Here is a 17584-nt window from a genome sequence, read left to right as displayed (position 1 = left end):
ATAAAGAAAGGACAGAAAAATGCCTCGAAAAAGTAAAGAAGAAAAAGAAGAAGAAGAAGAAAGAAAAAGAAACAGGTAAGGAGGGGTCAGGGGAGAACAGGGACACAACAGAAGGCAGAGCGAGGCCCAAAATAATATCTGGGGCCTCGCGCTGTACAAAGAAGACTCGGGGCGCGCCGCGTCTTGAGAACGCGCTGCGCGGCGCGAGCCGAATGCTCGGCTCGCGCCGCACCACGCGGCGCAACATTCTGAGGGTGGATGATCAGTTGTTTTTGCCTCAAATTGAGTTGTTCCTGGGGCTTATGGAGGATGGGTTCAACTGTTGTGCCGGTGTCAAACTTGGAGGTCAACGCCAAAATCTTCGGATCCAAAAAAGTCTTTTGTTTCAGTGCCAACGTGGTTAAAGTTGATGTCGAAGGTCAGCTTGACGTAGAGGGTTGGGTTGGTGCCGGTATGGAAGCAGCCAAATCTTTTGGCTTGGAAGGCTTGGAAGGCTTCTTCGGTCCTGAGCCGGAGGTGGGCGGAGCATCAGAAGCAGTTGTTCGGTGCAGACAATGGCCAGACGGCAGTGGTGGTCGGAAAGCCGCTCTTTGGTGTTCCAGAGGGGCTACATGCTTTTTAGAAGAAGGCTGTTCGGGATGTTGTCGAGAGGGAAAGAATGCCATACTCGTGGACTGTTCATTAGGTGGGAGGTTCTTGATCTCCAGGTCTATCTCAAGGTGAGAGTTAAAGCTGCCTTCAACGGAGAAAGCCTCTCCATCTGCAGCCGATGGCTGTGGGTGCTGTAACCCCTCGACGTCACCTTGACCGAAAAAGGTCTGGTGTTTATTCCATGTTCTTGTACAACACCTTGAACTGATAAGAATGATGGTCGCAAAGGGTTGTCTTGGAGTAGAAAGAGAGGCAGGCTTCCTAGTCAGCCTTGTTGTATTCTGGTGACAGACACAAATTACAGAACTGATGTAAAATCAGTCCGAGGGTATTTCACATGGTAGCAAGGACAACAGCAAAAGTGTGTCCGTTCCATCACGATCGAGGCATTGTGGAAAGACGCATTGTAGACGAAAGTAGACCGCAATAGGAGAGCCCAAGACAGGCTGTGGTCAAAGATTTAATGTCAATCTGCAAGGAAAGTAGAGTAACACGGACAAAGTATAATACAGATGGAAAGAAGGTACTGTGTGAACTAAAGGAAAGCACCACAATGGTGTTGAACCAGAGCACAGAAGCATACATCCGAACCAGAAGCCAAAAGGTAAACAATGGAGTAATGCCCATGCGCAATATCACCAAGAGGATGAGACACTCCTCCTTGTGACTCAAAAGACTTATTCGAAGAAAAACAACTTGCACATATTCGGGCCCAACACTAGATGGCGGGAGTGTATACAGCATATGTATCTACAGCCACAGATGTCTCAAACAAATGGTTTCTGATGGTAACTACCTTGCTCGTTGATGGGATACTTCTAACTGCAGGTTTCTCAACTTTTAAACAGATTCCCAAGCAGTGCATTTCAAAAGGCAAAGGGTCTGAGAAGTAGACTCAAAGAAAAGTGCTGTGGCCATCTCCGCAGATTTGACTGTTGAAGCATTAGAACAAGGTGAACAAATGCAAAAATTCCATGTAGGAGCAGGGAAGCTATCCAGTATTGGAATACTGCTCGCCAATGCCATTGAAGCAGTCTGGTGGAATGAGCTCCTATACCTTTCTTCTTCTTGGCCAGGGGATAGCATGTCTTTAGGGACATGACTATCCACGAGGATAGGATTAGTGTCTGCACCACCTTGCCCTTGCACCAGCAAACCCAACAAAAAGCTGAAAATCATCTCAGTACACTTGCAGAAGAAACAGAGCTCTAAATGGGTCTACCTATTAATCTCTCTTCCTTCTTAAATGAATTTGGCAGCGAGAGAAAGGGTAGGTAGGGAAATGGACTGATCCACATGAAAGGCCTATACAATCTTTAGCAGAAAACAAGCTGAACTCCACAGCACCAGTTTGTCAAGAAAGATGGTGGTGTATGGGGGATAAGTAGGCACCTGCAGTTCCTTGTCTGCACACAAAAATCTTTGCAGTAAGAAACAGTGTCGACGGTGAGCAATAACACAGAACAGCTGTGCATGGGCTTGAAGGCATGTATATTAGAAATGTAATGACAAACGTTAAGGTCCTATTGAAGCATAATGCAAGGCCTCAGTGTGAACATGTAATCAGTGCTTTCAGAAATCTCATCACAACTGGATACTTGAATAACAAAGTTTGATCTGGGAGATGTAAAAAGGGCAAAAGGGCCAACACATAACCTCTACCTGTGCCCACTTGCAAAGCCTTACTAGGACAAAGATAGGGTGACCAACAGAACATCAGATAACATGGTCCTTAGACGATCAAATGGACAGTCCTCACACCTGGCCACAAATTTCACTCAATGACCAGAATAGATGATTTGATAGAAGAACACCAAGCTGCAAGAATCATGTCCACTTCAGCATATAAAACAAAACTGATTAGCTGCTGCTGCTCATTCTCCATGCATGTAGGTGTAGGCTGTGGAGATTTGGGTGCAGGATCCTGCCCTGTAGCTGAGTTAGGATTACCTCCCAGATGCATCAGGAGACAAATGCTCAGGCTCAACAGATCAGGGTACCACACTCTCCTTGTCAAATCCGGAGCTATCAAGATCATCTGAGCCTTGTATGTCCTGATATTTTTCAAAGCTCTAGTCAGAATAGGAGAGATAGTAGTAAAATGGCAAATAGGATAACTGCACCTCACTACAGATACAATCCTCCATGTGGAAACTAGTGCACTGCAATTGTGACAAAGTGTGTTCTATGCAGTTGTGAAAAAATCAAATCATGACACATCACTGGCCTGATAGCCCTGACCTACCTCCAGAAGAAGTTGATATTCTGCCCAGCATTGGGCGGTTCTAGCAAATGGATGGGCACTAGGGAAATCCCCTGCCAATTCAGCCATGTCAAAAGGCATCGTGCATCCTAGTACAAGGTCCAAGAACTCACAACTCCCTGCTTGTTGCAATAACACATGGCTATAGTGTTGTCTGTTAGAACATAAACTGGCCTTACCTTCATGGATGGGATGAAGGCATTCAGAGCCAATCAAATGACACCAAGCTACTGAAGATTCAGGTGGAGTTTTCACTCCAATGGCAATCACAGTCCCCTGATTTCCACTTCTCCCAGATGACCACCTCAACCCAGAGACTATGCATCTGCCACTACTATAAGCACTGGTTGGGATAAAGAAAATGGCAGGGGTGTGGAATTCCTATATCCTGATGACCAGGACATATTGTTTGGGGTCAAGGGCAACACATTTTCATATTTAATATGACCTTGGCACAAGTAGGCCCAACCCCCTGCAGCACAAACCCTTTGGCTGCCAGTTCACTGTACCACATAATGGACCAGAGAAGGGCTCTGTCCCCAGTAAAGGTAACATTTGTGTCCTTATGTTAATACATAAATACTTGTACTTGTGTGCTAAGGATATTTAGTAAGGGCAGAGCACTGCTAATGACAGTTCCAGTATACAAATGTGTACATGCATTTGCAAAGTTGAACAATAATAGGCTACAGATAATGCTCCCAGAATTCTCTCTGATTAGATGCAAATATTTGCAGAAGCTTGAAAGCATAATTGATGATTCTTTGATTTCAAAATCAAAACGTTCATTAAGAAATGCAAAGAGGAAAAAAATGCTTTGCTAAGCTGCTGTGAAATTTTAGGTACCATTTGTTTGAAGCATCATTTAGTAACATGTGTTGATGCATGCTAGTATTTCTAAAAAATATATCCATAATGGAAATAAAATCAGTGTAACCAGTTTCAATAAGATAATGGGAAACATGAAAATAAACAAGCATTGTCCAAGTCAGTAGGTTCAACACTGGTCGTCAGCCTTTTGGTTTTGTCAATGCACACCTTCTTTTGACATTTGTTTTGTAAAACTTTATTGTTGTGAGAGCTGCCTGGCCCTCACAAAAATATTTTTTTGGTCTCAAAACGCACACACTGCCACAAAAGTTCCTGGTATTGAATAAATCTTCTCTGTGTGCCGACATGCTCCTTGTAAAAGAGCACAGTGCTGTCACTCAAAGTGAAGCCAGTCAATAGAGAGAGAGACAGAACTGTAATAAAAACAAAGGGTTTCGGTAAATACCACACCTAAATAGGAGCCCAATTCTTGAAGGAAGTCACAAAAGTACGCCCATGGTATATGTCCTTGCATCAGTGCAGATTTATAACTTGTGAATTATGAAGAATTTACAGAAGTAGGTCAGGAGGTAGAATTCCTAGAAAATATTTGCGAACTACATTTTAGCTTAAGCAAATATGTACGCCTAGAACTGCTCATGTGCAAATCTGTTGAGCATTTACAAGTTCACCTTCCCTCCAATTACTTTTTCCCCCCAACTGTCAGGAATAAATGTCCAGGCTTTCTCAGTATGGTAAATGATTAGAGAAGAGCTGGTAAAAACCCCTAAAACATGCAACTTCGTAGGTTTGCATAGACTCCAAACCTGGAACTATTACTTACTGCTACCTACCGCCTCAGTATATACATCAGTGGATAGGTGGCAAAATAAGGGATTTGCTTGTATTCAAACCCTACTATAGTTTGAGCCCTGGCATATAAAGAGGGGCTATTAGCAGAGCCCTTATATAATGAGATTGCCTCCATGATTTGTCACCACACTACATGTCGCTAAAGGGACAAGTGGAATTTGTTACAGGACAAGTAGATTTATGAAGCAACCTGTCCATGGACAAGTAGATATATTATTAAATTCCACACACCTGAAATAGCCTTCCACATGGCAGGGTGGTGTCCACCGACCACCAGTGAAGGTCCCAGTCTGGCTTTTTCATGATACGGATGCTATCTGGCAGGCAGTCCTGGTTTTGTGCCCAATGAAAGCAGAGGTTTCACTGCAAAGTCACATGAGTCCAAGGGCACAAGAAGGAAGTAATTCAAGAAGCTTCAGAATCGTTCACGCTGGAACCCAGGATTATTCTCTGACTTTTGTTCTGCTTGTGGAAGTGATGGTCAAGTGAGAGTAAGACTAAGGATCAGGCTGTAACGTGGCTGTAACCTGGCAGTCTATGAAACGCCCCACAGCAGAGCTGGCCTTTTCCAAAGGAGTCTGGGGCTACCACAGGGCATGTCTATATGAGTTGCCTTAATGTCACTGTAGAAGCCTTTTGCACACATCCAGGCATGCAGTCTGATTTGACACTCAAGCCTATGACACATTACTTTGTGTCAAGGCTGGCCTTCACCAAATATTTTTGTCTTGGATTGTTTGTGCAAAGAAGTTTCTGAATTTCTCAGGCATGGCCTTCAAGATTTCACTTGCCATGTTTAAAAGGGTGTTTGTGTATAGGCCCAGGAGACAGTCCACATTCCGGGATTTAAGGCCCAAGCTGGCCTAAAATGTATGCTTTTGCCAAAAGTGTCAATGCTTTTTCCCTCCCCCTAGCAACAGAGAAGGGAATTCAGTAGGGTTGACTTTATCTGTGGAAACTTGGACCAGCAAGCTCTCATGTATTGGCGGTGGAGTTAGAAAGGCTGGGTCTCCAGAGGCTGGCCTATGCCATCTAGCTACAAGGTGACTAACTACTGGAGCCTAGCAAAGCGTGGCCGTGAAGTCATAAGGGTGTCTGCCTCATTAAATGGTACCACGGACGTATCATACCTTAGCTGCAATCGCTCTGTTAAAAGGTAGTTTTACGTTTCTATGGTTGTACATATAGTAATACTGCTCTGTTGATAACAACTGCCAAAGGGGCACTTTCCTCAGAGGGGGTCCTTCTGGAGATTCTAATTCTGTTTCAGGCAAAGTAGCTAGCCCACTAGCATTTAGGGTAGTCTAGCATCAATATATTGAGAAGGGAGCAAGTAATCCCTCTCTTCATTGTCATCCTTATCGTGCAGAACATTTTGGAGCTCTTGAACAGTGTCTGAATCAGTGCAGAAAAGGTCCTTCAGCTTCCAGTAGTACTGATGTTGAGGAAAAGGCTGGGGATTATCCAAGGGTGGGAGCTGATCCTTGGTTATCTCAATGCGAGACAACAGCCTGAGTCGGCCCAACGTTGGCCCTGAATCGGAAATGAGTGTCAGAATTAGAGCAGGAGCGGGCCCTGCTGTGGATAGGGGTTGATGCTGGAGCAGCTGGTTATAGTTGAGGTATGAGTTGGTGCCAGCAGGGAACCGGAACAATGGTATCAGTTGGCACCGCGGAGGGGTCTACTGGTAAAGTGTGACTGGATGGTCCCCATGGCTCCATTTGGCCTGAAGGTGCCCAATAAAGCACTGCTCTGAAAAATGTCAGCATAGGCTCTTTGGAGGTCTCAGTCTGCTAACAGTTCAGTAAACTTAGTGCACAGCTGGACATGCCTCAGAATTTGGAGTTAGACAATGCCTGCTGAGTTTGATCTTTAAAGGTTTGACTGCACACCTTTTTCTCTGCGCAGGAGTGATGAGACAGAGAAAGCTCCTGCTTGGCCTTTTTGGGATTGGTGCAGCAGCAGCCCTGTGATTTTGAGCTGGAGCAGATCCATTTTTTAGCGTATGATCATTGCTCTTTATATGTACCACTCCCTGACCACCTTCAGAAGCAGGCTGCATTCGTCTCACAACTTCAAGTTAAAACCTCAACCTACACACCAGAAGTAAACGTTGTGTGGATCTGTGAATGACATCTACTTCTTTCAGTCTTGGCACAGCTTAAAGCCTGTGGTCCTTGGGGAGTAAGTTCCCTAGCACACTGTTATATTTCCGGAAATTACAGGATCAGTAAAAAGTGACAGAAGTTGAGAGCAGAGTTCTGGATCTATATTGACGGTCATGCAGAAAAAGAGACTAATGTCACTACGCAGGAGCGATGCCTTTACTGGCTCTGCACCATCACTTATGAAGGCAGCGTGATGTTGCTGCTGAGTCCAGTGGCACCACCTACCAGCATTCAGTGGCAATTGTTTGAAAGAATCCAGATATAGGTTGGTGCTTCATGACATTTAAACAGTTAAGTATCAGAAAAAATATACTACACCAAAGAGAAGTGGCTTTAAACTTTCCCCTTGTGGTGAGCTAAGGCACAGCAGAGGATAGCAGGTCTACACTCATCATTCCCATCTAGCCCAACCCGTGCAAAAAAAGTCTGGTTTTGAAATTGCTCCAAATGTTCTTTACGCCTTACCAATCTCAGGTTCTTGCCCGCAAACAATTCTTGTCCCTGGATCTAGAGCTCCATCTCTCGTGAGATATTAAAAGGAGAGTTACACAAGACTTTTCTTGTATTGAGTGATCCATAATACACAGTCCAATATTATTTTCCAAATCTCTCACTTTTTTCCCCATCTTTAAAGTGTGAATGTTAATGGAGGTAACCACCATCACTCTCCTTCCGTCATTGCTATTCTCTGACTGATTTCTAGTCAGTGGCATGGGTATTCTCAAAGTAACAAAGTATCATGTGCCTCTTTCAAAACCCAAATACTGCATTTGGAAGAACCTTTTCTTTAAGCAACCCTACACTGCTGATAGTCCAAGTAATCCTCCAAAAGCTAATAGAGGATGAATGGGTCCACATTCTATGTGCATACCCAAGCAAGGGCTTATAGAACAAAATGGCAATTTGAGGGTTCATTAGAAGTATCAAAATTGGCTGTACTTTACTGGATAGTCACAGCAGACTAAAAACTGGACTACAGAAAGAGTATTTACTCTTCTAAATAGAATGGGGCCTATTCATAAACTGCATTTTGTAGTACGTTTAGTAGTGCTATTCAGAAACCTACGTACGGAGGTCTTTGCCTTTCCTATCTTATGTGCAGAGATCTGTGTGTATATTTTCTTGTAGTAAATGTGGGGAGTGGCTGTAAAATGGGTACAATTTTGGATTAAATCGGTCAGGTTCAGGGAGAAGTAAGGTGGGGGTTTGGGAGGGCTAAGGAGGGGTTCAGGGATGGAAATGCACCACACACAAAAGAGTAGCCCCATTCCTATTCACAAACTGCAAGTCTAAAATTATTACAGCCAAAAATGCCCCAAAACAGTAGCAAATGTACTTTAGCTCAGACCTGAAGTAAATCCAGCATCGCATATGGCCAACCACTGCTACCGCAACAGCCTGCTGTAGAAAATAATGGAGACAGGGACTTAAGGAGTACCCCATCGAAAGTAATGTTAAAATGAATTAATTTATTTGGACTTTTCAAAAATATATATAAATGTAATGCTAAAAAAAAAAATATTAATACAAAATACATATTTTATTATAAAATACTTTTTAATTAAAAAAATATATATAACTAATCTGTTAAAAGTTATGAAATTTACTAAATTCTGTACGTAACTTTTATTAATTTTTACTACATAAAAAATAAATATAAACATTTTTCTTTGGGTTGGGGGTGTGGTCGGGCAGCCCACTATCTGAGACGCAGAACCTCAGAGCTCGGGGAACCGGCCCTCACACCCAAACCATCCAGCCGCAGTGCTGCCCTCCATGGGGAAAAATCAAGACGAAGCGGGCCACTGTGGGGTCCAGCAAGGCGGCAGGCAGTGGAGTCTGGATGTTGCGAGGGCCTACTAAATGGCAGCTGCCGTGGCCCGGCGGTGTCCGGAAGCAGCAGGGGGCTTGTAGAGCACACCAGTGGAGCTGGGGTCTGGAACCTGGACCAGAGGAGGGCGTGCCGTGCCGAGGACTCTGACCCCCGTGAGGAGGTGAGGAGCAGGCACTGCCATGGGGGTGGGGCCACGACGAAGGGGGTCAGAGAGCGGGCGCGAGGCAACTGAAAAGCGTGCCATTCCCCTCCAACCCCCCTCCCCTTGATTGCTAAGCACTGTCTTTGGGGGGCTACCTGCCCCCCCACGCGAGAACCACAGAGCCTGGAGGGGCGGCCTGGATGTGAAAGGAGCTGGGGGCCCTGCAGACGGAAGTGACATAGCAGGGGACTCCGCAGATCGGAGGGGGGATACCCAATGCTGCATGGGGAGTAGCCCTTCCTCTCCCTCCCACCACATACCCTCACTAGAAACGAAGCCTCAGACCCCACTGGGGGAGTGGAGTGACAGAAAAGGGACAAGGGGGCCCGGCCACCTGTTGGGCCCCGAAGATAGCTGAGGGCACGTACCACCACTGATGCCTTGCCTGGAGGTCACCCGGGAACCACCCTAAAGGCATAGGGGTACAACACGGCATAGGTGATGTGTCTGGCTGACGACGACCAGCACACGCTGGATCAAAGGTTGTCGGAAAAGGCAAGAACAGAAATGCATGAGTGGTTCACGACGACAGGGGAAAAAAACACTCAGCAAGTGAGGAGTGTTGGCCGCACAATAGCAGCAGGTTAATTGGGATCACCAGCTGGGTGCACCTGGTAAAAACAGTTGAGTACCACATTTTTCGCTCACCGGGCTTCACTGAACTATATGGGGAAGGCTAATAAAACACAGGACATGATTTGGATTGCTCAAGAGCTAGTCCCAGAAGGGCTTTCTCCATTTTTTGCCTTTGAAAGAGCACATCGGGTGCCGGCCAGCGCTCCCCTTCCGGGAGCACCGCCACGTAGAGTTGGGGCAAAACTGCTACACTTTCGAGATCGTGACCTTATACTGCGACGAGCTCCCCAAAACGACAACTTGGTGATTGAAAACCATGAAGTGTTAATATTCCCTGACTTTTCTAAGGAAGTACAGCGACAACGGGCAGCCGTCAGCACGGTGAAAAAGAAGTTACATGACTTAGCTGTGGAATATTCTATGCAGTTCCCAGCCCGGCTCAGAGTGATCACCCCAGTAGGAGTACAGTTCTTCCTCACTTCCCAGGAGGCTTGGTTATGGGTGGAATGCCAGCCTGGACCGGGCCCTAGAGGGGAACAGCAGGCTGGAAAGAGGTGGCGCCGTGCACGGTCCCGGAGGAGGGGAGGGCCGGTGAAGCGTGGCTCCTCACAGTGGAAGAGGTACAGCAAGGAAAACTGAGGGTGGTTGAAGAAGTGGCCTCTATAAGCAGGAAGGCACCTGGAGGACGTACACAGCCACCGCCAACACAAGCTCAGACTCAGACAAGGACTCGAACATATCGCTTCCCTCTAGCGAGGGCCTACCGTTAGTGGCCCCAGCTCAGCTGATGATCTGATCTGGCATGAAATATATTGACTATGAGAGCGCACTTGCAATACCTGATAGGGAGACATACAATCGGTGGGCGGTCGAGCACAGCTTTTTCTACTGTCTTACATATGTCCCCGTGATGGAGGGCTACAAGATGTTTTACGCAAGAAATGTTTGAAGCTGGGTGGGGGCTGGATTTCCTGGAGGTCCACGGCTTGCCTGGATACCCCCTGTAAAGTTTTATACTGAGACTGAACTGTTGTTGCATCTATCGTTTGGGTGGAGGGGGGAGAGGGGACTGTTTCTTCCTGTCCTGGGAGAGGGAGTTGGATTGTTACCTACTTAGATTTAGTTGGGGATTGTAGGGATTTACCGCTGGTGAGGAATCAGGCAACCACGCATGTTGGGCTGGGGGAAATGTCCACTTCCCAAACTTTCAAGCAAAGTGGGAAACATTCAAGGTGGTGACTAGAGGTCATTGTATTTCAGAGAGGGTTGGGGTTCGCTCCACCTTGCTAAAGGACATCAAAGATGCAGAAACTCAACTGCGCTCTTTAGATTCGGATAGACCGGGCCACACAGACCTAGAGTCACGACCTTAGGAGGTCAGAGCGCAAGTAGCGGAAAACACAGAGCGGCTCTGCTCGTTTGACTATAAGGCTTACATTGCACGACAACATAACGAAGGGGATCGGGGGTGGGAGGGGAGACTTTGGGCTTGGCTTGCGAACCCACCAATGAGGGGCTTTCCAACAGTGCAAATAAACTTGAACACCAGGACCCCGCTGGAAACACAAGAAGAAATAAATGCCTACTTTCCTGCCTTTTAACGCACCTTGTATAGTAGTAGACCCTTAGCTGACCTCACTCAACAAATTAGTTTTCTGCAAGACATCACAGTCCCACACCTGAGCCAGGACCGGGCAGTATCCCTAAGGGAGGAAATAACTGTGCCCAAAGTACTGGTGGCCATTAAAAGAATGGCCTGAGGTAAACTTCCAGGATCGGATGGCCTACCGATAAAATTTTATAGTACTTACTCAGTTGGCCCAGAGACTCGTGCTAATGTTTAACGAGGCATATGCACTAGGTCACCTGCCACCAATAACTAGAGAAGCAGTAATTATCCCGTTACTTAAACCAGGGAAAGTGCCATCAGAAGTGGGAGCGTATAGGCTGCTAGTCATGTTGAGTGTAGATTATAAGATCCTGAGTGGCATTTTAGCCTCCCGACTTCTCCCATGTATGCCCAAACTAATTCACCCCGATCAATCTAGGTTTATTGCCAAACGCAACGAGGCAGCTAATATCAGACATCTTATGGCCATATTAGGGGATACCTCATATGACTAAACCAGTGCTGCTATATTATCTGTAGATAGTGAAAAGACATTCGATAGACGAGGGGGCATACCTCTACGAAGCCATGACCCATATGAGACTTGGACAGAGATCTGTGGCTTGGACGAAGCGCCTATATACTAGCCCCACAGCCAGAGTGAAGACGGCGCAGACTATTTAAGAGGGCTTTGGGGTAGAGTGAGGAACGAGGCAGGGATGCCCATTATCCCCCTTGCTTTTTGCCATCTCCATGGAGCCCGGATGATAGCTCACTTTGAGGGACTCCTAGCAGCGGAAGACGTACAGCATACTGCATTGTACGCTTACGATCTGTTATTATTTTTACGAGATACTGGAAGCGATCAGCAGGGGGCGCAATCCCTGTTGAACCGCTTTCCAGCAGTTTCAGGACTTAAAGTGAATTGGTCCAAAACAAAATTGTTCCTTATTGAGGAAAATGAGACCCCAGTTAACTTGTCCAGGGATCTGGAGATGGAGTTCCGCTGCTTCGCACACCAGGGGGGGGGGGGGGTGGTCAAAGTGTACCGATCTCTCCAGGACACGTTTGAGGGTAACTACGGGCTAGGCATTCGCAACCTGAAGGCATCTATTGCCTTCTGGCAGACACTGCCCATATCAGTGATGGGCAGAACTGCCCTCCTGAAAATGGTGGCACTACCACAGTTATTGTACCTCTTCGGAACGCTCCCTCTGTGGGTGCCCCAATCCTTTTTCAAAGAACTAACCTCGCTTAGTACCGCATTTCTATGGGGTAGGGGGTGACAGCGAGTGGCATGGGCTACACTTCGACATCTGGTACGGCAGGGAGGTCTAGCAGCCCGGACTTCGAATTTTACTATTTGGCAGCGCAGCTGCAATGGTTCGTCAGATGGTTGACACACAGGCAGCAGCACAAGGGACAAATAGGTGGGTTTACACCCACATACCAGGCGCTGCTTGGAATGGTCCTGAGAGTTGAGACCCCTGCTGGAATGAGCGTGCAGTCCCTTACAACCACGCAGAAACGCTGGAGAGCAGCCATGAAAAAAAACGGATAATAAATGGCCATATTCCCCAGAACTCCCCCTTTTGGTCTTGCCGTTATTGAAGGAGGGACGGAACTGGTATGGCCTGGGGACATGGACTGCAGCAGGCGTAACTAAACTGGGTGACCTGTTCCGGGATGGAATCCTAACCCCCTTAGAGATGTTTAACGTTGAATTTAAACTACTGGGAGGACAATTCCTGAACCACAGGGCAGCACTGACAATCATACGAAGGCACTGGGGAATGGGAGATGCAGAACCGCAAACTCATGTGTGCTGTTCTTACATCCCCTCAGGCAGCCGGGACGGTGAAGGCAGTTACTTGTCTATATCGACATTTACAAACAGAGAACCTCAGGCCCATCGATGAACTACGGAACAAGTCAGAGGCAGACTTGGGCACCACTATATCAGAGGCAGAATGGGAGGGCATACTGGATAGAATGCCCAGAACCTCCAGAAATGCCAGGTTTTGGCTCAATAACTTCTATATCCTACACAGAGCATATTTACTTCCAGAAAGGATTCATAGATACTTCAACACACATGAAGCGGCTTGTTACCGCTGTAGAAAGGTGGGGGCATCCTTCATGCACATGCTGTGAACATGCCTGTTCTTAATTAATACTGGATAAAGGTTGTACAACAACTTGCCAATATTACTGAAAAACCTATTTCACTCGCACCTGCTCATTGCTTACTGCACTGGTATCCACACACTGCTGAGAACAAGATCTGGGTCTGTTATTAGCTATGATGGAAATCAGGAGAAAATGGAAAAACCCTACAGGCCCCTCCTTGCTGTCCTGCTTAAAGGAGTTGGAGAAATGGACAGAATGTGAAGGGACCATACTGCGAAGAGAGGCACATAAGGGGATAGGCATATTGGATAATGCGCTGGCTTGGGAATCACTAGTCCTGGCCCTGAAAACCTCCAGGAGGAATAAGAATGAGATGAAAGGCCTACGGGACATAACTAGGAGACCACAGAGAAAACAGAAAACAAAAAAAATGTTTTAAAAAGGAAACAAAAACAGTGGACACATGACAGCTACATTGCTCACCCACGTGGGCTCAAAAGACACCAAAGATGGCCTACTGTCGCAACATATCAGTGGGGCTGGGATGGGGGGAGAAAGGGTTAGTTGTTCTGCCCCAAGCAAAAGGCAGATATGCATGCAAAGCACTGGCGTTGATCACTGCTACAGATACTGCAAAATTGTGGGAAAACTGCTGAAGTAATGTGCTAAGCTAGACGGGTACAGATGTCAAATTATGTTATCAGGGATAAGGGGGAAGCTCGTTGTTAACTTGCATGATGTTGTGCAAAATCTAATAAAATATGTTTTATAAAAAAATATTTTTGGGTGGGCTTCTTGCTAAAAATGTTTTAAATAATTTTAATCAATACATTTAAATTAATCAAATACTTAATTCAAAATGGAGTTAGTAGTGCTGTAGCAGTTTTTTTCTGTCTACATTTATAAAATATAAAACTATTTTACAATAATATTTAACATAAAACTAATTGTACTTAAAAAAAAAAGTTTAATAAACTTTCAAAAATTTCAACTGGATGATTCAGGTTCCCTGTCGAAGACCTCTGTCTATGTGTGAAAAGTTAGGTGTAGTAAGTTTACACTGATTTATTTGGCTTCACCCCCTGTTTCAGGGAGTGGAGACACAAGTATACAGTTTGTAGTAAGCTTACACTTGAAAATGCTGAAAAGCCTATAGTTGTACACTTATTGCCATGTGTACAAGTACATTTTCATGTGTAGGTTCCTCACACATAAATTAACTTTTATGAATAGCTGAAATGTGTTTTCGGAAGGCTTGGGCACAAATACCAGCTGATCAACAAAGGAATCACTAGAACCTAAACAACAGAAATAAAATACCAGATGAAAAAAGAAGGAATAACCAGAGCCTAAAAGAAAGCCCATGAACAATGATAGCCTTGTGCCTGATCACAGCATAGATCACAAATCCAACTAGATATAAAAAACCACAAAAGCTTATGCATTTTACAAACGCAATAGTAGTTGCCTCCACTCACCTGTGGAAAACAGCCAAACATTCCTGGCAAACACATGTATGGCTATCAAATGGGAAGAGGACATCGCCTTCTTTACAGAGCTCACACACGAAGCCTTTGGCCTGGCATCGCTACAGGGGCAAACAAAAACAACAAACAAGGTGAAGCATGAGAGATTTTGGTGTTAGAGAGATAAGGTCTAGAAGATCATATTCACCTTAAAGCAAAACAGTAAAGCAAATACAAGGGAGTTAACTGGTTCAGTAATAAAACTGTAATCGAGAACCAAAAAAAGAAAAGCCTACATGGTACATCGCTCAGCTGGGATTACTTTGTTGTAAATACTTGATCATGCCGCAAAGAGCCCATGGGGGGCTCTTGGAAGGTGAGCAGCTTTTAAGATTGAAGAAATCAAAAAATGGATTTGTGGAATGCTTGCAAAAAACGTTTCATTTACCAGCAATCACTTGGGATGCATTGCAGTCCAATATTTTTTGCCCATTATGCTAGTTCAGGCAGAAACTAGGCATATTCAGATTAGCCTAGGCCCGGCCCTGAAAGACCAGTCCAAGGAAACAGAAAGGCCAGGTTTCCTCCTAAAAGGGACACAAGCAAACCCTAGACCAGTTTTGGGCTAGTTAGGCCTCATCAGTGAGGCACAAATTGAGGTATAAATTGAAACCTTTGGCACAACAGGCACACCTGGGGTCTCATATGGAGGAAAACAAAGGTGAGAGTTGCACAGTGGGCAGAAAACAATGGACCTGAATGGAGTCCAAGAGATGGCCAGTGGCTGAGATTAAGTTAAGCATTCCTTACACCATTTTAGTTGTTTGTTGCTATTGGACAGATTGCGCAATGCAGCAGTCCATTAAAACAAAGAATGGGAAATGTATTGACAAAAGCACTTCTCTGCACTGCTTACCAAAGTAGCAATCCTACAAAGAAGATAGGCAGCAAACACACAACAGTTAATATGCAGAAAGCAAACGTAGCCACAGCACAGTAAATATTTAAAACACAATCATAAGGGACAGCTGACAAACATGAACATTGTAACAGAGGCAGCTAATGCTTCACACGAAGGTTAAAGCACAGGAGAAAAGGAAAACACTACTTACTCAGCAACCATCTATTTCATAATCTTGACATCTAGTGTTGGGAGTGGATGTTTGCAAGGTGTTTTACTTCAATGAAGTCTTCAGTTAAGGTACCTTGTGACTCCTCCCTTAGCCAAACAATGCATCAGGAAAAATTACCCCACCTCACATTTCCCCCAGCAGGTGAGTATTTTGAGTGGCCTGAGGGGAAGTTAAACAGACACTGTGGGTACCAACAGTTAATGTGAAAAAAGTCTGAAGCATCTCTTGCCTTCGGGGAGGCCAGAAGGAGCATGTGATTCTGTAGCACTATACGCTACACATAGATGGTTATGGGTTAAGATACAGTATGTGCTTCTGTAGATATATATGTTTTGCATAGACTAAGGAGCAGTGCATCCTATAAGCTGTGGCAAGCGAGCAGATAATGATGCTTGAAACAGGGTTCATCAGATTGTTTGGCCAAACAAAGCCTGTTCACAGGCTTGAATATCCACAAAGTAATGGCTTAGTTAACATGTGATTTTGACCATATACCAGCTTGGCAGGTGTCTGCTACTGGAAAGTTACCCACAAAGGCCAAAGTAGCTCTCTTCTTAAGAGTGGAATGTGCCTTAGCACTGCATGCAGCGTACTCTCTGCTTTAGCATAGCACGTTTGACTTCACATGACAGGCAGCTGAAGTGTAATGCCAAACCTAAAAATGTAAGTCCTGTTGCTTTTGTCTGGTTTGCAGAAATAATGAAAGGGAACTGAGTCCAGGATGCTGACTACCTAGCCCCAACATTTCTGCAACTGAATTGAGCCACAGGCTTGAGCCATGGACAGAGAGTGGGGAGAACGAGCCCCAGAAGGCACCAAAGCTTAATGAGGTCGCCTTAACATGGAGAAGCAAGAGCAGTGCCAGAGAATACTTCACTGTTGATTACTTATTGTTTAGCTTGCCTCTATTGGCCAGTGAGTTATCTTGCGTTAAACGGGTTAGTGCTCCAATACATAAACTGAACCAAATAAAACATGGAGCATTATACATGTGGACAGGACCTGGATTTGGACTTTTGTTCTTATCTCACTAATTCAATTCTGGACAGCATGTCTAAAATGATAACACGTTTCCAAAAAAATGAGGGTAATGGGACTTAAATAATGAATCAAGGGGGAGGCACTGGAACACTGAGTATTGGAATAGTAATTTCAAGGGAGTTAATACTTACTCAAAACTTGTCACCCAAAGCTCAACGCAGAAAAACAATGAAACAATAAACTATCTCGGATTGCTTTGCTGCATTAAACTCTCTACCAAGACTGGGGACTGACTGTGACACTATCATTATAAATTCTAATTTCAACAACAAAATTATAATAGTTTCATAAATAAATAACACTTCTACACTTGTACAATGTATGATTGAACATGACATCAACTGATTTCGACTAAATCGATTTATGGAAGAGACTTAACACCAACTAATATATACAGCACTAGTCTCTCAGATTTAAATGACATACTCCACGTTCCTGGATTATTACAAAAACTAGCTACACTATTGACGGTGCAAGCAACATTGAAAACCCACATATACATCGATCATGACTATATACAGACTAATTATAAAAAACTAGGTAAAGATGACAATTACAAGGGTGATGACAATCCTCCATCCTATCCCATCTTAAAAGCAATGAGTGCGATCAGCACTACTATAACCCGAATGTCAGACACTCATTAAACAGTCAACACAATAGCAAGCTAAGTAATATTACTAAAGGATATTTCTCTAGAAATGAAAGCTATGCAGGAAGAATAATCAAAATAAAGTATTAGATAAACGTACAGAATATTTCACGGCTAAACTTCAGATTATTTTCAATTTATTTTATCTACCAGACTGAACTCCTCCCTTGTGGAAA

The 17584-nt window shown here is 44.8% G+C and overlaps 1 protein-coding gene and 1 long non-coding RNA gene across 2 annotated transcripts in view; one reads left to right on the top strand and one right to left on the bottom strand.

Annotated features, from left to right (window-relative positions):
* Nucleotides 1-17584, top strand: part of LOC138268595 (uncharacterized) — a 227632-nt gene that overhangs the window by 16202 nt on the left and 193846 nt on the right. The gene's annotated exons all lie outside the window — the stretch shown is intronic.
* Nucleotides 1-17584, bottom strand: part of DEF8 (differentially expressed in FDCP 8 homolog) — a 155313-nt gene that overhangs the window by 13830 nt on the left and 123899 nt on the right. The window contains exon 11 of the mRNA XM_069218409.1: nt 14595-14704. Within this exon, the coding sequence (XP_069074510.1) occupies nt 14595-14704 (110 nt within the window). The remainder of the gene's footprint in view (nt 1-14594; nt 14705-17584) is intronic.

The sequence above is a fragment of the Pleurodeles waltl genome, chromosome 12 (assembly GCF_031143425.1).
Source record: "Pleurodeles waltl isolate 20211129_DDA chromosome 12, aPleWal1.hap1.20221129, whole genome shotgun sequence".
Lineage (NCBI taxonomy): Eukaryota > Metazoa > Chordata > Amphibia > Caudata > Salamandridae > Pleurodeles > Pleurodeles waltl.
Note: the sequence above shows the minus strand (reverse complement) of the source record. Positions and strands in the feature narration are given on the sequence as shown.